We start from the raw sequence: 27,269 nt of genomic DNA on the forward strand, positions 1-27,269 counted from the left end.
CGCCGCTCGCCCCGCTCCGCTGCTCCGCCCGCGCCCACCGGCCTCGCTTCGCCCCGCCGGGCCCAGCCGCGGAGCGAGTGGGGGAACCAACGCGCGCCGCCGTACCGACCCCGCCGGCCACCGTACAGCCCAGGAGGAGGCGGGGGAGGGAACGGGCGCGCAGTGGCCCCGCCCCGCCGCTGACGTGTCCCCGTGACGCGGGGCGGGGCGGCCGTTAGCGGCGGCCGTTAGCGGCGGCCCCGCCCCGCCCCGCCCCGCGCCCTGAGGGGAGCTCGGCTGAGGCAGCGGCAGCAGCAGCAGGAGCTGGCGGGCTGGGCCCAGGCAAGCGCGCGGCTCCTCGCCTGGCCCCGCCGCAGCCGGAGCCGGAGCCGGTGTCTCGCCGGGCTCCCGGCCGTAGCCTAAGCGGAGCGCTGCCCAGGCGGGGCTACGGTGTGAGGCGGCGCCGCGGTGCGGCGGCATAGGCGGTGTCACAGCGAGCGGAGCGTGAGCGAAGCGCGCCAGGAAAACACCGGTTATTTGCAGTATGGAGCAGGCTCTGGTGCTAGCCTCCTTCCCGGGGCTCTGCCCGAAGGACTACGCGGTGTTACTCTGTGAGCCCCGCCTTCCGGAACCAAGAGATTACGGGGGAATCTCAGTTTTGAGTAAACACATTCTGTAATTACTACAGCGGGGAAAGCTTTCACTCATAAATGCTGAAAGGATCAACATGAGGAGGCAAAAAGTTCCAACGTACTGTTTTAAAATACCATTGTTTTAAACAGTTGGTGATTTCTAGGGCTCCAGCTGACAATTCTACTCGATCTCTCAAGAGTATTTTTCTTGCTCTAAAGAACAGGGATCAGCTGAAGCTTAATGCTCAGAAAGGCAAGTTTTGTTACTGGCAGAAAGAGAGTACTCCCACATGATTGCTTCTCACGCCACCACTAGCAAAGCTTGCTGTGGCTGTTGGTACGCGCCATGGCAAGTAGGAACATGAGTGTGCGAGCAAACCGCGTGGTCCCAAGCTGCGCCTTGCGCTGCCTTTCCACGGGTCCTGCTGCAGAAGGCAGATGGCACTTGGCTGAGACCCYCAAAACAGACTTGACCCCCAAAACAGACTTCAGCAACTTAACTAAAACTGAGCTGGAATTTAGGTCCTTACATCCAAGATACCATTTCAGAAAGTCACTGCTGAGCTGTTGCCTGGTGGTATAAGGTCTATAGCCTCATTTTCTTTTGAAGTACCCAGATTGTCTAAAGATGAATCACACTGTTTGTACATACCCTACACCGTCTCAGGTGAACTAAGCAACTCGGTGTTGCCAGAGGTAGGATTCACAAACTATGAACTCTTCTGCCTGTCCCTTCAGAGAAATTCAAGCCAGAAGCATTTTCAGAGAACATCTATGAGCTTGGGGTCCATGCAACGCACAGCAGGAGCACAAGCTACTTTATTTGAAAGAACAGTCAATAAATAGGCTATCTGCATGTTTGTATAGCAGGCTAGTGACAAGACGAGCAGGATTTACACCCTCATCTCTCTTGTCCACGTCCAAGAAGTTGCTCATTTTAAAAAGCACAAACAGATGAATTTATTTTCCTTTTGTCATCTCTGAATTGCGAGTACCTCTAATGCCTGGCACCTTCAGGTTTTAGCCTCAATGCCCTTGCACTGGTAAGCTGTTGTGCAAGTCCTTCATTTTACACAGGTCAGTCATGTATTTCCTTTCAGATAGACTAATGGCAGATGTAAATTTGAGCACATGGGCATTTTCAGCTTTAGAATTCATGCTTCTTAAAATATTTTTTACTGAGCTGCAAATAGATTGCACAGCTTTTAGATGCAAGCATCTTTGTTTAAACAATGCTAGTAAGCATGGTGAAGAAAGAACACATCTGCAGTTCTGTGAAAGAGTAAGCTAAACTCGCTGGCTTCCTGGCAGAAATGACTTAGATTGTGTGAAGAAGTGAAACTGGTGGAAAGTCTGTTTTTTAAGTTACATACACATCTTCTCAGTCTTTCTCTGAACTTCAAAATGTTAAGGCTTTATTTATCGTCATGGTATTCAGATTGCGTTCCTTTAATTTTGAAGTTTTGGTCAGATGCCAGTTCAGCCAGCCATGGAGATGTACTTTATCCCTGTTTATTTGGGACAGAATACTCTGGATATGCTTCTTTTCCTAATTTACAGTGTTATGCAGTGTGTGTATATATATATGTATATATATACACATACATAATGTATAAAAATATTTTTGTCACTTAAAATACATGCTGTTGGCCTTCATGCCTCATTCCATATTGTCGTCTCACCTACATTGTGGGCTCTCTTTTTCCTCTATACATATATGCTTACCTCTTGCTCTGTTTTTCACCTATCCCTTTGTGGCCTGGTACACCTTCCTGCTGAATTCTAGCTTGTTTGCTTGCTGCCTGGAATTCCTTCATCTTTCCACATGGTGTCTACTCCCCTTCCCATACAATACACTCCTTTCTCATTTTGGATCAAAGACAATTTTTTTGCTTCTAGACCCTTTTGTTCTACACGCTTTTATTCCGACTGTGGCTTCTTGCTTCTTAGGTTACACTTTTTCCTTGTGCAATACAGGCCCATAGTTGAAGCAGCAAGGCCAGCAGTAATCTCTGAATTCCTGTCTGCACAAAGTTTCCATGCTCTTTGTTGCAGTGAAGGGGAATGTATGGTTTTTAATAGTTGAAGAAATTAAACTGGCATGTTACAAATATACTCTGATAGGATAAAAATAATCATGCACTGTGCTAGTAACATTTTTAGTCATTCAGGCCATAAACAGAGGGGTTTTTTTTGTCAGTTTTTATCCCCGAATATGAAAAACAGCATGTCTTTGGAAAAATAGAAATGCTTTTACATGTGTAAATGCAGTACACAAATGTACTTTCATGGTTTTCTGTTGCTTATATTACCAAAATTCATTTGTCCTCTTATGACAAGCAAGGAAGTCTAATAGCGGAGTGCAGTGGCTTCATAGGAGGCCATCAGGTAATGCAAAAGGGCAATTGAGGTATTCAGCAAGAACATCACTACCCATGTTAGAGCTCCACTCGGATGCGATGTGCAATGGGCAGGCAAATGAAATAAATCCTCCAGTAAGATACACTTTCCACAAGCTCAGCATTCATCTTGAAACAGAATCACTCATTGGCCTACAATTATCTCTCTTTCTGCTGTACTTCCACTGAAAATTTCAGATGCTTATGATAAATTTCTGTTCCCCATGCCCTTAGTGTAAACACAGAGTAATTTCACTGAAATCTGTGGGCTCATTTCAGATTTATGTAGGTGTGACAGAACTTGCCCACCTAAGGAGAGGGTAGCAAAATTCAGTTGAACTATTTATTTCAAATCTTTAAATAGAAGAGCATTGATTTATTTTGCCACGTACTTTTYCTCTTAGACCTGTGACTTACTGAAGCAATTGAAAAAGCTGCAGCCAGCACTTGTTGGAGCCAAATCAGACTGCGCAAGACTGTGTATTCACTGCTGCCAATGCTCCTCTCTTCTGCTGTATACTATCAAAGGCTTGCATGTACACAACAGTTGCAAAAATAGTTTAAAATTTTTACAAGATAAATATATGGTGTATTTTAGGACTAGGAGGTTAAGTTTTCATCTATGGCTTCCTCCTGGTAGTTAAACCATAGTTTGAAGGCATTTGTACTTCAGCCTGATTTAACATTTACTGGGCTTTTTTTACATGGTAACATTAATGTCAGATTGCCATTCGTGGTGAATGCTAAGAAAATAAATCAGTGCAGTTTATAGCAAACACAATGACCCATTTCCTCCTGGAGTCCAGAAAGCCTTGTTTCAAGTGACCATGGAGCACACTGGGTCATTTTAGGTATTCATCTGCAGCAGCACTGCGGGGTCTCCCTGTGGTGTGATTTCACCAATGGAAGGGAAAATAACTCTATATAGAAGAAACTCAAACATGTAGAGAAGATGGACAAGATAGGTGGCTTAGTTAACTTTTAACTTCTAGGAACATATGAAAACACACAAAAGAATATATTTTCTCTGGAAGATGTTAAGAACTTTATTAATAGCTTAATCAAAACTCACAAGCTTTATATTTCATTTTGAACACTTAGTCAAGCTGATCCAATTAAATTAATTTAAAAAAGCAGCATGTGTCCTTTAGAAACGTGGCAAACGTTAATCTGTACGTCCGATGCAGCTTACCTGGTGATGCCTCCTGCTGTCTCTGGTGAAGCAGATCGTGGAAGCRGTTATCCCGGCCTGGGCTCACGACGCAAGGGGACCGCCAGCGGCGTGACCGGGGTCGCCAGCTGACGGGAGACCACATGGCCGAACTTCTGTGCCTGCCTGGTGGTGCCCATGAGAAACCTGTGCTTCCACCGAGCCGGTTTGGTCCCCGGCTGCTGCACCCAGYGTGAACGCACCGTGTTTCCACATTTTTTAGATGATCGCAGCCTTTTTGTTAGGCCATGGGTTCCCTTTGAGGAAAAAAGACTCTTTGCATCACTGCGGAGCAAACTCCATATGGGAACTCACCCCATAATTTCACTCCTAGGAKTGCTCTCCAGGCTTAGCTCAAGGCTGTACCTTTCAGCCCTTTCTTGCTTTCAGTGTATTATAAAAAGTGTTTGGTTTAACTATTCCCTCATCCTTAATACCTCACGTTATTTTGATGCTTGTTTCTGTCTAGGTTTTAAATTAAAGACAGATCCAAAAGCCATTAACATTCATGAGAATCCATTGATTTCTGTTGGCTGAAAGTATCTTACTTATTGATGGAATAGTGAATTATAATACGTATTTCTGTACTTATGATCTGCAATAATTTAGAGCAGATCACTCTAAAAATAAATGTCATTCATTCCACAGACCAGATGCATCCCTTTCTTCACAATCTCATTAATTTTTACTAAAAAATGTTAACACATTAAGCTGCTGCCAAAAGCTGTCTCCAAACAATAACACTCTGCAACATTTTGTTCTTAATTGACTCTTCTGAGCATTTTTCCAATCTTTTGAGGGCAGAATACAAAAGGAGACTTAAAAAAGACTTTTAAACAGTTTGTCTAGTTTTTGATTTATTGTAGAAAAGTTATTGTAATGCAGTTCATTTTTGTACATCTAAATTCCATAAAACAAATCCATAGAAATGAGGCTACTACAAGCATGCAGTCTGCATTTTCTTTTTTAAATGATTCTGTTCACAAAAATAACAACACTTTTTTTTTCTTTGAAAGCCACTAAAGCAGAGGGAGAGCAAAGCATGCAACATTGTACACATTTGCATAGTATAGTTTACCCAGCATGCCTTGTAGAATGCTACACATACAGTATCTATAGAAGAAAGAACAGAAGGGGGCAAGAAAACATACATTCTTCTTTTTTTTTAGTAAAGGCAATAATGTCTTTACCATAGCGAGTCTGAACTAGTGATGGGACAGTCAGGCCATCACTGGGACCTAGTTTGGCTGAGAAGCAGATTTTCTGGGAACTGAAAAGCCCAAGGTCCATGGTTCAGTTTGAATGACTGCTTTCAGCTTATTATTCTACCATTTTATATCTTGTGCATACATAAAATTGTATTTCGCTTGATTCTCTTCCTTTGCTCTGCTTGTACAATTTCACTGACTTTTATCTTGTATGTATTAAAGGAGAATCAGGCCCGTTTCAAATGTAAACACATTTTGGGTCTGAGCATGCATTCCGTAAGCTTACTTTCCTTCCTGTCTTAAGTTTTCAGCAATGTCCTTGCAAGTTCTGGGTAGACTCTCACAGTGCTTATAATGCAATGTCTTCCCTTCCCCTCCTTTTCCCTGATGCACAAAAGCAAGTAGCATTACAGCCCCAAGAACCTATTTATTGGGAGTATTTCATTCCAGACCTTGGGCCATAAACAGTACTGGTATATTCATCAGTCATATGCCAAAATCTGTACATTTGCTGTAATTAGAAATTTGTTTGCATTCACGTAATTTCAGTTTTGAGGAGGAAACTACAACAAATGAATTCAGGGACATTCTAATTAAAAAAAAAWTTTCATTAATTAACATGGAAGGAATGCAAGTTATTGAAAAATCACATATGCAAAATGCAAGGCTTAGAAATAAACTGTTAGAAGTATCAGGCAGCAATTTAAACTGATGAAAAATGCAATAAATTCATTGACACTGCATCAAAAAATTACCTATTTTTTCAAAAATACAATGCCAAGTGTAATCGTGGAATTCTTGTAAATTTGTGCTATTATAAATGTGCTTTTATCCTTGCTTTGTTTTTATGTCATTGGCAAATATGTATCATTTTGTACTGTACAATATATTTTCTTACTATACTGATTTTCTACTGCTTATACAGAGTAGAAGTAGTATCAAAGGGGACGGTGGCAATCATTTTTAATTTTTCAGGAAATATTTGTAASGCATATGATAAGTGGCACGTGACATTTACGGTCAGACCTGGCAGCTACTGGCTTCCAGACAAGACAGTAATAAACTCYGTGCCCAGCAGAAGTCGCCTGTAGGACCGAGCGCTAGGGAGACTCCGGCGGCAGCTCACCCCCACCAAACGCGAAGGGAAAAGGCAAGTCTGCTGCACTGCACCAGGACCAAGCCGCCGTTACTTCCAGCTGCACCACTTTCAGAGGAGGTAACCAAGAGTCACCTCACAGAGAGAGAGAAACTCTGCAGAGGGCTGATATGGTCTTATTAGCGTTCTAGAAGTGTTTCTCCCTTTCCCCAAACATTCAAATGGATTCGAGTAGAGTATTTCTCTTGACCTGTTAAGTGGATTCCACAACTCAGGAAGAAGATTTTTTTCTCCAAACTAGCAAAAACTTTGACACTGAATAGCATTTGCAGCTCTTTTTCCAAGTCAATGCCTTACACATGAATTTTCTACATTATTAAAATGTACCTTTATTTTCAAAGACATACCTTTATTTTCCTGTATAAAATGAATTGGACTTGAATAGCAATATACTAAAGGTTATTCAAATGACTGTTCTTAAAATAATATACTCTCTTTTGGTATTGTTTTAAAGACAATAGGAATTTAATTTCCCCAATTTTGAGTTGGCTACGTTACATTATCATACAGTCCAGACACACTTAGTAGAACTATTTGAAGCAATAAGAGGTAGCTGCAACAAAATACATTATAGCAGAACCCCATGTATCCAAACTTATATTAATACCCATTGAGGCAACATAACCTAATTTTAAAATAAAGATTTTTAGGAGAGAAGACAGATTTGTGTAAGTGGTATTTTACACAGTATGCATCTGATTGTTTCATTGGTGGTCACTAATTATTTTTGCTTTAAAAAATTGAGGACTATGGAATCAAGGACAGGTTTCATAAACACTGAATTCAGAAAACAAAATATAGTAGAGAACATGTTTAATGTATTCTTAAAGAAAGTAATGGACTGATGAAAGCCCTAATTTACTCAGACCAGTACACTACAAAATAACAGTATTAGCAATATTATTTTGAGAATGCTAATGTCTGTAAAGATGTGAGATTCTGGGAAGTTCAGAGGAGTCAACGGAATGGAGACCACAACAAACTCAGAAGACGGGGAGTCGGGCTGACCCCAAAGCGACAGGCCTGGGCACATCTCCAGTAGCTCCCACCATCTGGCACTTGGAGCACCGCAGCTGGCTGGTGGCACAGCAGACACCTGCCAAAAGCATGCTCGCACCAGGAGCTTGCAACTCCCTTTCCTCCTCCTGGTAATCTACTCTAGTAAGTACTCATCAAACGTTATTTTAAAAGCAAGGAGCATATAAAGACATCATCCCAGATGTCATCTGCAGAAGGCGCTCTCAAATCTGAGGAAGAAAACCCTAAAATATTTCTCTACGTGCTGCAAAACCAAAACTAGCGTTCCGAGTACCATCCCTGGAGAGGTGTCTGCTGAAGGCACAGAGCCACCCCCAGACCCAAGAACACACCAAGTATCTGGTGCCATCAGAAACTACTTTTGCTCATGGAGCACAAAATCAGGGGCATCACTTGATTTCCCTGCTGAGGTAATTTTTCAGGAGAAAGTCTAGGTGTAGGGCTATACTATACTATGAATTCTCAAGCAGAGGAATTGATTTTTTTTAATCAGTCAAACCTGCTTAAAAATGAATATATAATTTGTCCCATTGTTTTTAAACTAAAATTTAATATAAAACAATTTTAGTTATGTTCCTTTAAGCAATAACTTCTTAATATACTCAGACAGAAAACATAATCACTTTCAAGTGGCATGTCCCATGGGATATATGTTTATCTATGTAATTATTAAAAGAACCTGTATATTTGTCAAATACAACTTGCCAAAAAGAAAATATTTTAAATTGAAAGATTAACAATGAATTGTCTTTAAAGCAGCTTCCAAGATTTTTAAAATACTTTGCTAATTCATTTATAAACATACGGATGCATGGAAGTATATTGTCCTTGGATACTAAGATTGTCATGTCACCTTTATTGACTAAATTAGCATTAATCCCAAAGTGTCCTAATGAAAAACTCAGAAAACAAAAACTCATCAACATTTTATAAACCTTTCTAAAATTCTCCTTATAAGCCAGAGTTTAGGACAGAACTCTGATCTTTGCTGCAATAATATTATAACAACAAGAAGAAATGGCATAAGGAATAGAAAATTGGTCTTATTCGTATTCATTCCGGAATACATGAACTTCACATTTTTATATAGCGCCATCGCATAATAAATCACAATACAGCTGGCTAGCACTGCTGAAGTTCTAATGCAAATACTATGAGTTTACACGTCTTGATCAACATTGCAACTTTTATTGATTACTGTTTCCTAAAAAATAATTTATGTTTAAAATGAAAGAGTTCCAACAGCTTTTATCTAGAATAAATAAATAATCTATTAGCACGTTTGGTATATTTGTACTTAAAGATATAACTATCTTCAAAGAATAAAAAACCACCAAGCAAGGAGTTCTGCTGGATCTTTTGTAACTGATTGCTTATATTCAAATGGAATGGGTGTGGGGGAGAAGAGGGTAAACTAATTACATACAATACTAAAGTGAACTTAAACCCACACAATAAAGGAACCCAACATGTTCTTTCAAGACAATACATGACTTCCCTCAAAAGCTTGTTTTTATTAGAACAAAGTAGTTTTGGCACTTCAGATGCTGCTGTTGATGGAATTTGTGCATATGTGTTGTATAGATCTTTCCCTTAACTAGCATGACATGGAAGACTTCAAAACAAGGCTCCAAAAGGCTCTAGGAATAAATGACATTTTCTGTCGAGGAAATGATAAAGCAGTAATCTTGTTTTCTAGAAAATATATGTAGGTGCTTTGCAGCTACCTGCCATTAAAATGCAAATATCTTCAAGCAGTTAATGATCTGATCCCTAATGCTACTACAGAATAAACAGCTGTCTAATCTAGGTTTATACATYTCAGTGCATCCTTTGCAATTAATACTTTAATGCACACAAACAAGAAACTTATTAAAGCTTACAGAAAAAATGTTTTGCCTAATGCCTTCCTTCTCATGCAGGTATGTGTGCTGTACATGTAACAAATATTTGTAAAAATTACTGGAGAATGCTCCACTGTGCTATAGCAGAAAATATTAGAGAAGACAGCTTAAGCTACCATTCCCAGACCAGATCTTGCAGTGCTTTCTCAAACTAAATGCTCTTTGGAATCAGCAAGGATTCAGCCTGAGAGAAATCAAACAGGATCAGGTCTTTCACATCCATTCTTAACTCTATTACTGCAATGGATGCAGATATGTTACATTTTTGTTCCTGGTAACTGGCTCGTTTGACTCATCTAGTGATGTTTAAGGCCTTCTTTTAGGCAGTAAAGTTGTTCAAAAAAATAATCATGCATCTGCTATCTTCTAATGCTGCTAGAGATGTACATTATTTTTGGTTGTTCCAGATATGAGATGAATTACTTTTCCAGTTGTTAACATCAAGAAGATAACCAGGCTCAATAGTGGTGGAAAATATCAGTGATCTTTGCAAATTGGTCCAGAAAGTAGAAGACCTCATAATACTCAGGAAATGTATTTACTGCTACATGCTTCTAGAGCCTACTTTAGCAGGCTTTGGGAAGAAAACAAGCAAGTATAAAAATTAACAATCCTCATTTCCAAAAAAAATACTTTTGACATGAACCTGCATAAAAAATGCAYGTTCAGCATATATTCGGTCAATTTTAGAAAATGCATGCAGTGCGGAATTTCAGGAGTCTCTGCTTAAATACATCAGTGGGTTGTATAAAATGGTCAATTATAGTAATTATTTCAATCGTACTGGATCTAAGGCTTCACTGATAATGTAAGATATAAGGTCTAATTACATAAATTTATCTATTTTTAAAAAATTGAAGACTCAGTAGGTGAAAAGAAGTGTTTGTTAGGAAGTAAGGCAGCAATATCTCCAAAGAGTTATCATAGTTCTTAGAATTAAAAATGTCAGCTCTACAATGTTACTGTGAGCAGGGTTATTTTTTGATATTCTTATTTTTATTGCAGGCTAATTGTGACCAACATGTTATTCTGAATTTTCATCATTTACGAATGCTCAACCCCCCCACCCCCCAGCATATATTTCATCAGTAAAATTTATGCTGATGTTCTTCTGGAGGATTCTTGTGCGATGCTGGAATTTGCAGACATTCAAAGATGGATTTTGAAAGATGTAACATATAGGTACTCAGATGTACTGGAATGTAGGTACTCTATACACTAGATAAGGAGAGTGTATTGTTTTCCGTTTAAAAAGGCAGAATATTAAAAATGGGAGAAAAAATATTACATTATCTATACACTGATGTTCTATTTTGGGACTACTAGCTGTATTCTGGTAAACAAGAGAAAGAAATGACTTTTCCCCGACTTTAACCATACAACCTACTCTTGAGTTTGTTCATTTTCCTGTTTCTACTTCCCCTTATCCTGTCACAGTTCATCACAGCTGACCACAACAAAAATGTCAGTACTGGCTGAACAAAACAACAACAAAAAAATCATTCTGCTGCCACACTCATGCCAGATTTAAAAATAATTTCAAACTGGAAAGTATTTTGTAACTGCTGCATTAATTTGTGATATTTGGCACTACAGACAGTTTATATTTGGTTTGTCTGAAAAAGCCATTCTGGAAATACGTGGTTAGAAAAAAATACTTGTATTCTAACTTTATAAATTTAGCTTCCAGCAAACAAATACTGTAGCTGATTTTTTGGCTTCTAGTGGTCTGTAATTTTCAGATTTTTCATTTGTATTTTTTTCAATTGATTGCAACATGCTCAAGTCGACTTTCCAGTCAATTCACCCAAATTCCAACAGGAATTGGTTTATAAATTGGTTCCAACTGGAACTGGTCATTTGGAATTTCCAGCACAGGAAATTATTTTATAAGTGCCTTGATAAGTACCCTAAATTACAAACTGATGAGTCTAATAGCTAATGATGAGTAAAAGGTATGGCTATAAATGTGAATGTTGTACTAAAAAAAAAAAAAAAAACCCAAACCAACAAAAACAACCTATATGGTTGGGCATAAACATAAGGGCATGGTAAATTTTTTTTGCCCCCTACGTAACATCAAGTGACAGCAGAGTGTAACTTCAGTATAACCATGTTACAGCTGCCAAATTAAGATGATTTATTTTTTCCTAGCTACGTTATGGCAAGTTATTAACTGATGAATACTATTTTTCCCCAGGTTCTTAAACTCAAAGCCTATGTCGTGAATCATGGCTATATCCTCCAGGGGATCCTCGGGTCCTATGGGGTTTGTAAGTGTCCTGGTATGAGTCAGAGTATTCTTCTTCCACTAGAGGATAGTGATCTCGGCTGTGTTGGGAACTGGAAGACAAGCGGTTCCTGCTCTTCCGAGCCCTTTCATTGTGATAATTTTCATCTGAGGTCATTAGACTTCGTCGTTCAATTGGAGAGTTCTCTGTAGAATGGTTGCTATGTCTCATACGCTGGCTCTACGAGTGTTAAAGAATCCAAGGATTAATACAGAAAAAAAGTATTCTGTTTATCTTAAGCTAGCTTTGAGGCTTATTCTGGTCTTTCAGAAGCCATCCACTTTTGTGTAATTCACTTTATATTAAAATTTGTTTGCTATGGGAATGGGTTACAAGAATGGTCTGGTTCCTAGAGCTGAAAGGAGACCAAACACAGTATTATAATGCATATCTTAGGCATTTGCCATGTTAAATATTATAGGTCATTCTATGTGAAAAGTGAGCTGATATATTCAGCATTTATCACTCTTCTCTGATCACGAACGTAACATTCATGTTTCTGTTCTGCTTAGAAAATTTTCATCATTGACTTATGCGGGTTTAGAAAACATCTGAAGAGTTTGATTTTGTTTTTTTGTTTTTTTTAAGGTACAGCTCTCTAAGCCCATTTAAAAACTTTTGTATGACCAGGAGATTATGAACAGCTAACTGTGCAACTGAGGGATGGTTAAAATTATTATATATTAATAAAGTCCTGTAATTAAAACATAATATTTCAAATACGTTAATCTTTAGTTTTCAAATAAGTTAATCTTTAGTAAGCTCATTTATTAAATAAACGATTTAGCCTTTGCTATCCTTACGTTCCCAGAATGATAATGTGTTATTTTGGTCACATGCATAAAATTAGCTCCTAATTTTGCAGGTAAATTAGTTCAATGAAGAAGTAGCCTATGCAGGAAAAACAACTTTCTGTTTATTGTTACCACAGATTAAACCTCTCAAGGGTAGAGAGATCCGTGTTTTCAGAACAAACTTAAGTCATTTCTTCTCCTTCTCAAGATTCAGACCCAGTGTTGTTCTTCTGATGTGGTAACTGATGACAGAATGCTACTAGGGCGGGTGCATGCCTGTGGCCTCAGGTTCATGTCCACATGGACAGTGTCACCTGGTCCTCCCAGCTCTGAAATTTTTGCTGATGCTCTGTATGCTATAGATCCTTCCTCGTACTGCTACGTCCCTTCTGTATGCCAATTGTTTAACTCTGTCATTTATATAGAAAGGCTTATTTGCATGGGAAAGTAACTGGTTAGGGTACAGATTTACAGCATAGCAGATACAATGTCCCATCTCGTAATATAGGTAGATGCTACCAAGGTTACTCACTAAGAGACTCCACAAAGAGTTAATACAAGACAGGTGCAGTTCTGCAATCACACACACTAGGTTACTGTGTTCTACTAGGTTTTACCATGCCGTACCCAAGTTTTTCTTAGAGCACCATGGTTTAGTACTGATTGTATGCTGATATTCTTTCCGATTGCAAAGGTCCACATATTTCTGCACAGATTACACTTCTCAAACGTTTGATCTAGTCRTACAATTTTAGTCAACATACGGCTCATTTAGCTTTCTATGCTCACGCCCTCTATCATCCCCGTAATTTGCCTCTGTTCTAGAAACCTTTGTTTCACTGCCTTGATCGTGTAGTCAGTCTGATCTCACTCCTTCCCTCCTGAAACATGCAAGCGTGGAACAAAACTGGTGTGTGTTCATGTTGGTGTCATGCACAAAATAACCTTTGATCTTTAAGCACAATCCGAAGGGTAAACAGTATTACCCTTCCTTCAGTAAGAAGTCCTTTGGAACCTAAGAAACACATATTCCAACACTTGAACTAACAAAGGTAAGTCTATTAGCTGGATTTAGATTAAATTGTAGGTTTGGACCTAGCCAGGTGTTAGCCATAAGGGCTAACCACTAACCATTAGGAGTTAGTGATGACAAAATATATACTTCCTATGGAGGACTGCAACCACACCCAGCTGGAGGTGGTCACCTTGCCCTTTCGGACAAGGTCATGACCAAAGACCACGTGGCTGCCGGTTCTGGCAGATGCAGCACACGCTGCAGGGTGGGATGCAGCTGGGGCTCGCTGCTGTGAGCATTTTGACTTTATCGATGCCATTTAACTTCACCCCCAGTGACCTTCATGAAGCCCAAAGATTTGAGTTAAACTAGACATTTTGATTCTCAGTAAACAAAACTCAAAGCCACAATCAATTAAAAAAAAAGGAAAAAAAAAMCAGATACTCCCAAGTTCAAATCAGGTCACATATGAATAGATTGTCCCAGCAAATCTGTATCATTTCAGATATCACGTTACAAAGCTCTTGCTACATATTCCCCAAGGACTGAACTGAATTCTTCCCCAAAGGCAAGGAGGAGCCCTAAGGTCATAAGTAGCATAAGTTCTAACTGCATAATAAGCACTTAAGTTAGTTTAATTCCTAGGATTCGCATGAGTGCTTTAATCACCATATCACATCATTACACTTAGAACTGATGCAAATCCTTCCAAAGGCTTATAAATCCTTTAGGTGGATAAGCACTTCAGATGATGGAAGTCTTAAATGTGAGATAACCATGTAAAACACTGGAACTCTTTAAATGGGCCAGAATGCTTAAGTGGCACTGAGAGCCAAATCCTGCAGCCTGTAGTTGGGCATCATTCACTCAGGGTGAAATTTACCCCTCTGCAGAGAACTAGCACCATTGAAGTCCCATCTAAGTCTTCACAATTCGGGTGAAGTGGGGATTAAGTGATGCATACCTTCAGCCAGCCCACTGCACAGGGGTGATTTTCATCTTCAGTGTGAGTTTTCCCTAAGTAAATGGAGCAACATTTCACAGTCACTGCTGGTGTCCATTGATCAGAGATAAATAAATGCCTGAAAAAAATTCTGTGGATACACCCAATTTTTAAAATGAAACTGAAGAGGTGAAAGGTCTACAGATGGTATTTTATTGTTATGAAGGGATGGAAAACTGAAATTTTAAAGGCAAGTGAAAATGGAAACAACATTTTACACGTGCACGTTATCAGTAATAGAAGAGTGCTTGTGCGTTCAGCCAGTCAGGAAACAGTGACTTACTGATCCTAATAAAATCAAGCACATCATTAGAAATGTGAATATCAAATATCATGCACCTTCAGTGAAGTGCAATTCACTCACAAAAAAATCCAGATTTCTATTAACTCAAAACACTGAAACATTTCCTCCAAAATTATTACCTGCTTCCAGATATTCTATAAGCAGAACAGAGGTTAAATTTGTCAGGTGAATTATTCATTAAATGTAAATCGCTCAACTCTGCTGTTGACATACATTAGAAAGTGCACACTCCTCAAAAAGTCACACACACATACAGATCTCCTTCTGAAACTTTCAGACTTAATGTAAAAGTTCACTGCAATCTTGACCTTTTCAAATATTCGTAACTGTAATTACAAAAACATTTTCTGTTTTCAAACTAAGTAAAGCACGTACTTCTCATTAAGGGCTATTTACATGCCACGTTTGAAGTTTCAAAGTTCAGCCGTTTTTGAGCTATCCCTGTGAAAAAAAATGGTCAGAATTTTTTTCAATGGGTAAAAAATGTATTTTATTCACACTCAAAGAACTCAAAAAGGCGAAGGCATTTTGCTGAGACAAAAGACAAACACTGACGTTTTCAACAAAAGTGAATGTTTTGTGAAGTAATGAGGGCAAAAAATGGGATTGCTATAGAAACTGTTCTGCGTCCTTAGCTATAGTAACTGTCAGCTCMACTGCTGTGACATATTGTACATGCTTATTTTCAATCTGAAAGGTTTTCATTTCTAATGACATTTTTTCAAGATTTWWAAAAAATGCTATTTTCTAGTATGGCTATAATATCATTTGACAGTGTCATTTTTCTCCTCCTCAAGAGCTAACTCCTTTCTAGAAAATTTATGGCCATTTTATTTCCCATTAAAGCAAAAGCAGTCAAAAGTGCTGGCGCACTCAACTGGCTGACTGCACTGATCACGGGGCTCTAGCTTGCGTTCTCACTGCTGGCAGTTGCCAAACAGTGAACAGTAACTAATGAAGCAAATACAGGATATGCTGTATGAAACATATTACACTTTTCCCATACACAAAATATCTGATCTGCATTGGGGTTTGGGGCTGAAATGTATTTTCRTACCTGTAATCCAGAGATTGCAGCAGGGTATGGCGAAAGTGCAGTGGATCCTAGATTTCGCCCAAGGAGAGGGGTCATTGGTGTGCTACTGGTGGTGTGAGTAGCACGCCAGTACGCCTCAAGATACTCGGCCAAGTGTTCACAAGCATCTTCGAGCTGATTTTCATCCAAAATTACATCAAACATTTCCTGATCACAACAACAGAAGTTTGGTTCATTACAGTGTTACAGATGAGCAAAATCTTAAACAATTCTCATCACGCTAATCCTTTAAAATGAAATAAATAATAATTAGAACATGGGGTACACAGAGGAGAACGACACAGTTGGGTTTCTAAAGGGATCAAAAGCCAAAGCTCTCAGAAGTCATGGAAGCCTTTCAGTGAGATCCACTAGACACTGTGTGAGGTCTACCACACTCCATTAAYTAACTTCTTTTGCTTAAAAAACAACCATGACAGACGATACAAGGTTGAGCTAGATGCCAGATTAACACAGGGATGCTTCACTTTGGTTTTGGATGCAGTCATGCGTGTTTCTCTTGTCTGATTATGAATACAGTTCCCAACTGAATCACACCACTAAAACACATTTCTACTCTAGTGAATGCAATATACGGTTCTTCTTAGACAAAGCTGCTACAGGACACACAGCTCTTCAGGTGTTTACAGGTGGGAATTCGTCCAAGACTAAGATCACACGCGGTTTCTGGAGCTTCCTTCCTTTATGCCTACCTGCCTAGTCGCACGCCTGCTAAACTGGCAGGATCCAGAAAGCATGATTTTTTCCCCTGGTAATCTCCTCACCAGGGGTCAGTACTTGAGCAGTAGTGCAGATCCCAGTGCTTTGCCTCGGACCTGCTCACCATTAAATGCACAGAGAGGCAATGTGCTAGGGAACACGGGAGGACTCGAGAGACACGTGGCTTCGTGCTGCGTGGGAAGTCAGAGGGGCACTGCASACCAGGCTTTTAGGTCATCAGCACAGCAAGTAGTCTGGTGTTGCATTAGGTCTCATCTTTAATAAACTGTAAGAAAAACATACTTAAAAAAACATTCCCCTAATTTTTCCAAATTAATCACTTTTAAATGAACSATCACAAGTTTAGTTCCTCAAGAAAAATATGTTTATATTTTCAGCAGTGAAATTTTCTATCTCATCTTGAATCTTAACTCTCAACTTAGTGGAAAAAAATCTATTGTGAAAATATCACAGGAAATGAAAAGTGCAGGTGGTGCAGGTGTTAAGAGTAACTGATGCAAACCACAGACTGGTTTCCCCCATGCATACTTATAGATCTACCCAGTATACACCGAGYTGATGTCTCCAGGATAAGATGTCTATAGGAAAGACAGAAAACCACATGACTAATTTATCATAAACCTTGGTCATGCATCTAACTTCCTCCCAAAAGGCGGCAAAACTACATTTTGTTACATAGCTGCATCACACACATCATCATCTGTTGAAGAAATTAGTCAGAGATAGTTAAGAAATGTTAGAATTGTGAATTGAAATGTAAGTATATTATATATACTCTGTTTTAGAGAATACTGAAAATAGTATTTTATTTTTGGAATGTACTGGTTTCTTATAATGAGGAATCAATACTGTGATTTTCTGACCTGGGAATAGGGAGCAGTAAGCAATTTTCTTGCGCTTCTCATTCTTTGCACAAGTGCCCACTGATCTGTGGCAGTATGCAACTTGCACATGTGGCATTTCGGCAGTGATCTCAATTAAATTGTAATTATTAAGAAGATCTTTTAACAGTTACAGTAGAACTGTCTCCTTTTTAACAGTTAATTATAAAAAAAAAACTAGGAACAGTAACTGTGAGTTGCTTAGGTTGTCATTTGAAGGTCACCTGGAAAAACTGCAAAACTGACAGGATTTGGATTCCAGGGCTCCACAGCTTTTTTTTTGTTTTTACAAGAAAAATGAATTGTAGAGAAACTACATATTCTTTTTCTTCTGTTAGAGAGTTCTGCTCATACCTAAACCATATTTGTTATACTTCTGTGCATTCAGGAGTTCAAAAAAAAAAAAAAAAATCCTTGGTTGTAAGCATCCAGAATGAAACAATATATTCCCAGTTCTCCTTGAAATGTATATGATACTTCACTGCATTTTTTTAAATTTGATTTGTAGACTATTTATCATATAAGCAATTCAATTTACTACTACTCTTAAGTGATGTACATCAATACAGAGGTCTTTCCTGTCTCTTTAGGGAAGACGAAATAAGCAGTCGCTGTCCTCTGCCACTTCCCCTGCTTTACTGTATTGCCACTGTAGAAAACGGCAGTACGAAGTAAAACTGCCGTGGCTGCTCCAGAGCKCCGGCCTCCGCCACAGGCCGTGCTGGAGAGGGGAGCCCAGGCTCCCGGGAGGGTAGGGCAAGGATGGAGGGTATCAGCAACGTAGGAGCAAGCTGTTTGGTTTACAGGCTATTTTTAATTATACCAAAGCATTTCAGTTATGGGAAGACATAATTTGGGGTGTCTTTTAAGTTATGTCAAGTAGACCAGTGGGATAGGCATTCTCTTGGCAATTACACGAATCCAAAAGTTAAAAAAAAATCATAATGAACTGTATATGACCAGCATATTTAAAACTATATTATTGGGACAGGTCATGTTGCTTTGAGCCACGCAATGCAGTTGTTCCTGCTTAATGAAGTCATGCAGTGACGGGCATGCGTAGCACTGGCGTGAGCAGCATCAGTGAAAGACTAACAAGGAATTAATAAAGAAAGCAGTTCCTGAACTGAAATATGCCAAACAAGTCAGTTATTTTAAAAATATCTAGAAATACAGTGCTGATTACTGAAAACTGACTCAAAAAAGCAGTATTTTTTTTAACAGCTTTCACATATCATCACTTTAAACGAATAGTCTCCAKGCAGGAATTTGAGATGTAAAACTGATGAAGCAGAAGACAGTACTGTCCTTGGTCTCAACAGTATAATTTTACTTAAGTAAATAATGGATTAACTTGGTCCTTTAATTTCAACTTAACCAAACTCAAACAATCAAAAGCAAAAATGCACATTTACCCCAGTTAACAGTGAACACTTACTCATGTAAGGCCCTGTAAGGATTAAGGATTCAATATTAAAATAAGGCAAGCCTTAGCTTTGATTTCATAGCAATTTGATTGCTGGGAAGGCTTTATTAGGYAACCTGAGTCATAGCTGAAAAACCTGCTGGTTAGTTAAGGACAATCAACATTCTGCATGACACAAGATTTCAGGGTGTTTTCTTGCTCACAGCTGCCGAGCGCCCGTGACACCGGTGAGGACTATATGGAAAACTATGCAGTGTAGTGCACGCCGGGCACAGAGAAGGGCCCTACATATAAGAAGTTATTTTGGGTCCTGGAGGGGCAGTATGCCTGCATTGCACTGGTATTCTGCCTTGAAGACAGAATATAAGCCTTTATTTTACTCACTGTAGACTAGATTCTGCCCTCCCAAACGAATCTGAACACCCCAGTAGGGTCAGTAGCCAGACCATCATCTCTCTTGGGGCACTCTTAATCAAGATGATTTTCTTGAAACCAAGCAGCACAAAGCTGGATCACTTAATTTCTGTAGAAACCTGCTGTGTGAGTTTGAGAGTAGAAACCGGCCTCTGATRGAGTATGGTTAAATGTCTGAAATTTGGATACGATGAAATTTGGAAATGTTTTTCTTACTCAGGTGGAGTCTCGCTTTGTCTTAGGCAAAGTGCAATTGCAAGATCTAGTACTAAAGCAGAGTTTACCAGACCCTGGGATGGACATCATATATGCTGTGATATAATCAAGCAACAACAACATGGGATCCGCTTCATCTCAATCAACAGAGCCAACTGCCTTCTTTCAAGTGATGTGAGCAAACCTAACTGGAATAACAGAAAAGCACTGTATAAAAGAGCTTCTCTATGCAGATGAAAAAATAAATATGAGAATATTCATTCAAAATATGAGGAATATGAGGCAGGTTGTTCTGCACGTAAGCTTGCAGTGACAGCACAGGGTAAATACCACAAGCCCTGTTCAAGGTGCGGATGTGATTCCTTTTAACTTAGCTCACATCCACTGCAAGTTAGAAAGGTGTATGCTTTTACAGAAATTATTTTATCCTAAAGAAACATTCAATATCGTTTCAGTTAATGGGATCTGAATGGCTCACAGAAATTCTCCACCTTCACTTCAAGAGATTCAGTGGAAAATTACGTGCAAGAAACATAATATAGCTGACTTGTCTAGAAGAACTCGAGATGCCCTGAAAACCTTTCAGTGCTGCTCAAAGAGAAAAACAAGGATGACAGYGAGCGAAGCCTTCTACAGTTACTGTAACTAGAAGCTTACAGAAAGATGCTGCCTTCGAAAGAAAGAGGAGAAACARCTCTGTTCAGGAAGACGGTATCTCCTTCCCACCTTCACATGTAACGCCTCGCCCATGTTATGGCCTAACGTTTCAGGCCGTGGGCAGAAATGGCAGCAGCGCAAACACAGCAAAGGAACCCGAGGCTGTGCAGCAGCCACCCCTCTGCCAGGTCGGGCAAGGCCACGGCCTCCCCCCATCGACYGCGTGAGCTTCCGTGGAGGAAAGCCAGACAGAAACGGGAGTGCGGGTGCTATTCAGGACACACGTACGGAGCCTGATGCCTCAGAGCTGCACTAGACCTACCACACGTCATGGTCATGCTGGCTTCACAACGCCAACAGCTGTGTATACATATACATACATACATATATGTATATACTTGCACACATGTATATAGTGGTCATCAAGCACTTGGGACAGCTGGACTCTGCACATGGTGCTGAGGCAAGAGAGGTGGCTCCAGTTCTCGAGGGGGTTGCTCAGCCCCCACCCAGGAGGGAAGTGTGAAGCTGCCTGGGGCAGCCTGAACACTGCAAGCAGCACAGGGGGCTGCAGAAAGGGAGATCCCTTGCCCCCCAGGGCCTACTTGATATTTTAGGCACTTTTATTTGTGATTTAAATTCTTGCTCTGAGCCAGGCAAAGAAGAAATTTGAAGCAAATCTCTACCATTCTAGACACTTTTTTTTAAATAATCACTCTGATCTTAGATAAGAAGTACAAAAATTTCCATCATGCCTATTATCTTTTTTCTCTGCTAACATTTCACTATGAAACTATCCTGAACATACACAAAAATACTGCACAAACTGCTGACATTAAAAGACAAATCTACATTAATCATTTCTCAGTTTGTATCTGGCTGAAACTACTGAGCAAATATAACCTGAATTCATTAGCAGTTTCAGTCAGCTTGAAACGGTACTTTTTGGAAAGCAGATCCATCCATGTGAAATTACTCCACTCTGTGGCTAAACCCCAGAATTAAGGCTGCAGAGGGAGGCCCACCTGTTCCTGACAGGCAGGAGGCAATGCTGAAGAGGAAGGGTGGGCACCTATGACACAGCAAGTCTACCAGACTCCACTCACCAGCCAGCAATTGGGTGAGGTCCACCTGATGGCAGGAATTAACCTTAAAAGTGTTGACCTTGACCCAGGTGACCAGTGAGCAAGAGCACCGTTCAAATGAAAGGTGAGAGAAAGAAATTTTTTTCCAGGTCTCCCTTCCCATATTTCCCACAAGGTTATTGGACAGAGTGCCAGTGCTCTCACCAGTGCCGGCTCTGCAATGTCTGAGGGACCTCAGAGCACTGTGGCCTCCAGGAGATGTGGCTCAGCCTGAATTCCCACCAGGTGGAGCAGGCAGAAAGGAGGAACATCTACCGTTATACACAGGGGGACTGCCAAGAAATACCTGAATGCTATGGCCAGTGGGGACAAGAAAGGAGGAAGCTGTGTAATTTGGTGTCTTAAGGAGCACACAAAAACAACTTAGTTTCTCAGAAATAAACCCTTGTGGAAAGTTATACCAAAACAAAAACTGTTAAAAACAAAAGTTATTCCAGAACAAAAAAAACTAAAGAACTTTATTACTTTCATTTGAATCAAGCATAAAAGCCACCTGAAACATCAGCATTATCTTTAAGGTCTTTATAATGGAAAACAAAGTCTTCTARAAGCATTATGTGACCATTAAGGGTTGGGCATCTGTTTTGTTGATCACCTCTGAAACTTATTCCTGGATTGCTCCAAGACATTCCTTTCGACAGCACTTTAATCAGGCAGTATCACCAGGGAATCCTTCCTAGTACCCACTCTGAAATTCTGTGAACTAATATGATTTCTCCTTGCAATTCTTTTTTATGACAGAGAGAGACAATATGGTAAACCATAGGCTGGATTTCCCTGAGATGAACAAAAGTCTCCTCTGTACTACCAGATCAATCATACACAGTTGTTAAGTTGTACAACAAGTCTTCATCCAATCTTTTTTCAATTGAGTGGCTTGCTCTGTCACAAAAGCTGTGCTTAAGTTTTCAAAAATAAAAACAATTTTGAGCTGCCTTCTCCAAATACCTGCATGTTTTTCTACACAGCACCYACCAGGACCTCTGCTCCTTAAAAAGCACACTACTCAAACTAAGTACTTGCCAGCCTTGATAAAACAGCCTGCAATAAGTGAGTAGTTCTGTTGAGATAACTGGAACGGCTCAAAGGTGTTGCTGTGTCAGGAGTCYGGGGCGCTCCGGGGGTCACGTGAGCGACGCCATCCGTGACTCACTCTGCACACGCAGTGAGTCCAGGCTCGCTACGCAGCTCACAGAAAAGTGTCTGCAGCCTCCTCTGAAACCAGCAGTCTGAGGCTTCGGCCCTTCAAGACCCTGCCTAAACACAGCACTGCTCCCACAAGTGATGAAACAGAACATTTTTGCTCATGTGCTAGGCTAGTTTTACCACATAAGTTATACGGGACCTGACATCTTGCCAACTGATCCAGCTAAGTCRGTAGATAATCAGGATAAAGGTTTCAAATTTCTTTTTCTTTCTTAGCAACAAAAGCTGATCTAGGGTTGCAATTGCAAGGTTGTCTAAATCACCATACAGTGAAGTGGTAACATGTGAACTCAGTTATAATCAAGGACCAACACAGCAGATATCTTTTAAACTCCACATATCCCAAGTTCTTTAGCCTTTCTTCTGTACTTACTGGTGGGCATTGTGCAAGTTTATCAGCTGCCACCAACTGAACATTCAAGTGTTTACTTTGTGACTTTCCTCTAGATTTAATCAGTCGCTGCAAAACCTGATAGAGGAAAAGAGGAAAATGTGAGTTTAAGGATCATGTATCTCCAGAAAGTTCAGAGACTGACATGCCACTGGAGGATTACCRAGTTCAAAGCTCTCTAACACGTTTAATAAAATGGATAAAATATCGTCCTTGAATATAAGCAAACACTTTTCTGATAACCTCCCTGAAAACTGTGCATATTTCTCTCTGCATCACATTCAACCTCTTGCAAGTATTTCAAATGCAACACAAGTGGTGATTTTGCTTTATTTTACTCTAAGTAATAGGTTATTTTTGACAAATGTAGTCTAGAGGTCCATGAAAATTACAGAATTACACTGCAGCACAACAGTAACAGCATATTATGTTGTGTAGCAATAATGCAGTAACTCAATCTGCTCGGAGGTATATATTGAGTAGAGAAATCATTTTAACACACACACRGTTCATATTACCTCATTATTTTTTCTTCCACTACGTTCATTACTAGAATTTAAGGGGTGGGGAAGAATAGGTATTCTGAATTATTTATCTCTAACTCCTCTAAGAAAGTTACAGAATCATAGAAAAACAGACTATTTTTAAGTTGGAGGGACCTCTAGAGGTCTCCGTGCCAACCCCACACTAACAGCAGGGCCAGCTGGATTGAACTGCTCAGGTCCTTGTTCAGTTGAGCTTTGAGTATTGCCAAGGAGACCCCACAACCTCGCTGGGCCCCTGTTCCTGTATTTACTCACTCTTGCTAATACAGCCCAGYAAGCAGTGGCTTCTCTGCAACAAGGGCTCACCGCTGACTCCAGTTCAACTTGTTGCCACCAGCACTCCCATGTCCCTTGCAGCAGAGCGGCTCCCCAGCTGGTTGGCCTCAGCCTGGCCTGCRGCACGGGGTTACTCCAGCCCAAGGGTACGACTTGGTATTTGCCTTGGCTGAACTTTGGGAGGTTCCTGACAGCTCATTTCCCCAGCCTGCCAAGGTTCCTCTGAACAGCAGCCCTGCCCTCTAGCACATCAACCTGCCCCCCAATTTGGTATTGTCCACAAACTTGCTGCAAGTGCACTCTGTCCTGTCACCCACGTCATTAACTAGACGCTGAAGTGTACTGGCCCCATTATCGATCCCTGAGGGACACCACTGGTAATCAGCTGCCAGTTGGACTTCGTACTTCTGATCAGCACTCTGAATCTGACAGTGCAGCCAGTTTTCCACCCTTCTTATAGTCTGCTTATCSAGTCCGTATCTCACCAGTTTGGCTACCAGAGTACTATGGGAGACCACGTCAAAGTCCTTGCTAAAGCAAAGGTCAACAACATCCATTGCTCTCCCTTTGTCCTCAGAGCTCACCTCATGGCAAAAGGCAGTCAGGTTGGTCAGCTGTGACTTGCCCTCGGTAAATCCCTGCTAGCTGTTCCCAGTCAGCTTCTTGTCCTCCATATAGTTTATGTAGGCCTCTAGCTTCCTGTATCTTGCTCCTTGCCCTTCCTGAAGATGGGTGTGATGTCTGCTTTTTTGCAGTCATCATGATTACTATGAACTGAGAGACAGAGCAGCCTTGCAATGGCATCAGCCAGCTACTTCAGCACCTTCACATGCATCCATCTGGTTGCTCGGACTCATGCACGCTCAAGTAAACTGGTCCCTAGATCAACCTTCCTTTACTGCAGGTCCTTGCCCCAGGCAGCAGCAGGCTGTTTTCCTTAGCCTTCCTTTCACCTCCTATGCCCTTACAGAAGCTTTTTTTTTGTTACTTTTCACATCTCTCACTAGTTCTGGCTCTGGCTTTCTTAATTCCATCTCTCTGTCCCCAGACATGTTCCTCCTGGGAAGCCTGTCCCCACAGCCATCTTGTGTGTGCCCCCTTTGTGYGTTTGAGCTCAGGCAGCAGTTCCCCATTCATCTACACTGCTCTGCTCCCCATCTCCATGTAGGAATGGACCCCTCTTATKCTTGGAGAAGGCCATCCATGAATACTGTCCAGCTCTCCTGAGCTTCTTGGCTGTCCAGGACAGACTCCTATGGGATCCTGCTGAACACGTCCCTAAATAAGCCTGATCTAGAGTCCAGGGTTGCAATTCTATTATTTATATGGCTCACTTCTCACAGGATCTTAAACCGCACCAGCTCCTGGTTGCTGCAGCAAAGGCTGCCCTGGACCTTCAAAGCCCCAACTAGTTCTTCCTTTTTCTCCAGTAGCAGGTCCAGTTGTACTTCTCCCATCACCTGTGGGCAAYTGCACCAAGGCCTGGCCTCTGGCTTTCTGCAGGCACCTCTGATAGGCTGTACCTGTTCCAACAGGTGCTGCACAGCATCCCACTGTTGCTTTGCTGACTCCAGCAGCCCCATAGCCTCAGTCATGACTCCAGGCCCCTTCTAGACTAACAGCCATGGTTCCTGTGGGGTCCATGCCACGCTCCTAAGCAACAGTTGCATTCATGCTCCATGCCAGTAGCTGGGGAGCAGCCTGGCCACACTGGTCTGGACTTAGCTGAGGATGGTGGAGGACACTGGCTTTATTTGTGACTAACAGGTAACTGTCAGGCCAACTGCGTAGGAAGGAAGGAAAGGGCTGGGGTACCTTGCCTGAAGCTAAGCATATGGTGTTAGGGTATGTAGTGAGAAAACCTACAGCTGGGTTGGGAAGAGGGGGACTGGAAATACACTGCGGAGGTGAACTAAGAGTTGCAGGATAAATTTGCTCCTGAGGAATTTTTTCATCCATGGAAACAATGGCTGCCTTGTCGAAAGCTCAGCCTASGGCTAGTTTAAGGTTTAGGGTAGAAAGAAGGAAGTGTATTAGGCGTCCTACATTCAAGCCTTACAACTACAATGTTCACCCTTCTCTCTTCAGATACTGCCCTGCTCAATACCACACTGCCTTCCAGGTCCTGTTCACTCTGACTCCACACAGCAGGGRTAGGTGAGACTACCAGCACCACTTAAGTACCCAGGGAATAAGCAAACTGTTTGGTGAACTTAAATTACATGATTTATATTCAGTAAAGGCCATTAAAGGACAGTGGTTCTTTTAATAAAATGCGAGTGAAATCTCTAGCAGCAGACAATATCATGGTACAATTCACTATAACTCACTTTTGAGAACCTGGCCCTTTCTTCTTAGAAAACAACTGCCTCCCTTTACTTCCTGCCTGTCTGGAAATACAGTAAAAGATCTGAGACAAATTATTTAGTATAAAAGTTACATTCATTGCCATTATTATCAAAAAAAAAACCTCAAAGAACAAACAAAAAGAATGTTTACACTGATGTTCAGAGAAAAGAAAAAAAAAAAGAAGACATATTCTAAAGGAATATATGAAACACAAGCTGAGGACTGATGTCTTCTTTCAATCCACCTATGCTTGTAAGAAAGTATGATTTTCCCTTTCCCATCCTCAGTACTTAGTGATTGCCCCCTGAGTCCTCACTGAGGCTAGGCCTCCTTCAGATGTGCTACCTGAGCTAGTCATCTGTAGCGTGTCAAATAAGCCAGGTTAGGAAAGACTCAATTTAAGCTACCCTGGCTCAAAGCAGTAACCCACTGAGTGCTGACTGATCATACAGAGCTCAACAAGGAGATCTGAGAAGACAGTAAGTTTCTGCAGCAAGTCAGTGGCAAGGAGCTGGATTTAGCAGGTAATACCTGTGTTCAACATCATAACAATTAAAAAAGGATTTGCTATACAGTAAAGTTCTTTTCTAGCATGCCCCTCTGTAGGAGTTTCATCAACACTTTTCCAAACAGATACTGGTACACCCCTGCCACTGGTAAACACTGTTAAAACTTCTTAGCCCTAATGGATTTCATTTGGCTAGTAAAAGAATTGAATTCTGTTAATGTAAACTGAACTTTAAAAATAATTTAAGATGTATATTATGTTAAAGATGGAACTTTTAATACAGACAAGGATAGGGTACATCCACACATCATGGTGTAATGTCATGTTTATATACCCATGTCCAAAGCCAAGCAAGRTATCTCCTCCTCCATGGTTCAAAGTCTTTTTTGGCTTCTGCTGCCCAGCCAGCAAGCCAAGCAGACCGTGGCAGTGCTGCTACAGTGGCCAAATGAAGCTATGAGGAGCTAGGCTAGCAGACAGCTGCAAAAGCCAAAGCCAGTAGGACA

General features: G+C 40.8%; 2 protein-coding genes across 7 annotated transcripts in view; both read right to left on the reverse strand.

The window, feature by feature from the left end:
• The window catches only part of LOC146591407 (ADP-ribosylation factor-like protein 5A), an 18,747-nt gene extending 14,421 nt beyond the window's left edge, over positions 1-4,326 (reverse strand). Inside the window, exon 1 of the mRNA XM_085312961.1 lies at positions 4,203-4,326. Coding sequence (XP_085169087.1) covers positions 4,203-4,326 — 124 coding nt within the window. The remainder of the gene's footprint in view (positions 1-4,202) is intronic.
• The window catches only part of CACNB4 (calcium voltage-gated channel auxiliary subunit beta 4), an 85,322-nt gene continuing 62,090 nt past the window's right edge, over positions 4,038-27,269 (reverse strand). Inside the window, exons 11-15 of one of the 6 annotated variants that reach the window (XR_014896812.1) lie at positions 23,068-23,163; positions 15,991-16,176; positions 15,309-15,374; positions 14,591-14,643; positions 11,983-11,997 (exon numbers count right to left, since the gene is read on the reverse strand). Coding sequence is in view for 4 of the 6 variants with exons in the window: in XM_085312963.1 (XP_085169089.1) it covers positions 11,737-11,997; positions 15,991-16,176; positions 23,068-23,163 (543 nt within the window). In the remaining 2 variants the exon portion in view is untranslated. Of the gene's footprint in view, positions 11,998-14,590; positions 14,644-14,761; positions 15,068-15,308; positions 15,375-15,990; positions 16,177-23,067; positions 23,164-27,269 lie in introns of those variants that run through there. The other 5 variants (XR_014896811.1, XM_085312966.1, XM_085312963.1 and 2 more) reach the window with 5 other exon arrangements.

Source organism: Rhea americana, unplaced genomic scaffold (genome assembly GCF_003343005.1).
Source record: "Rhea americana isolate MKP2758 unplaced genomic scaffold, rheAme1 scaffold_372, whole genome shotgun sequence".
Taxonomy (NCBI): domain Eukaryota; kingdom Metazoa; phylum Chordata; class Aves; order Rheiformes; family Rheidae; genus Rhea; species Rhea americana.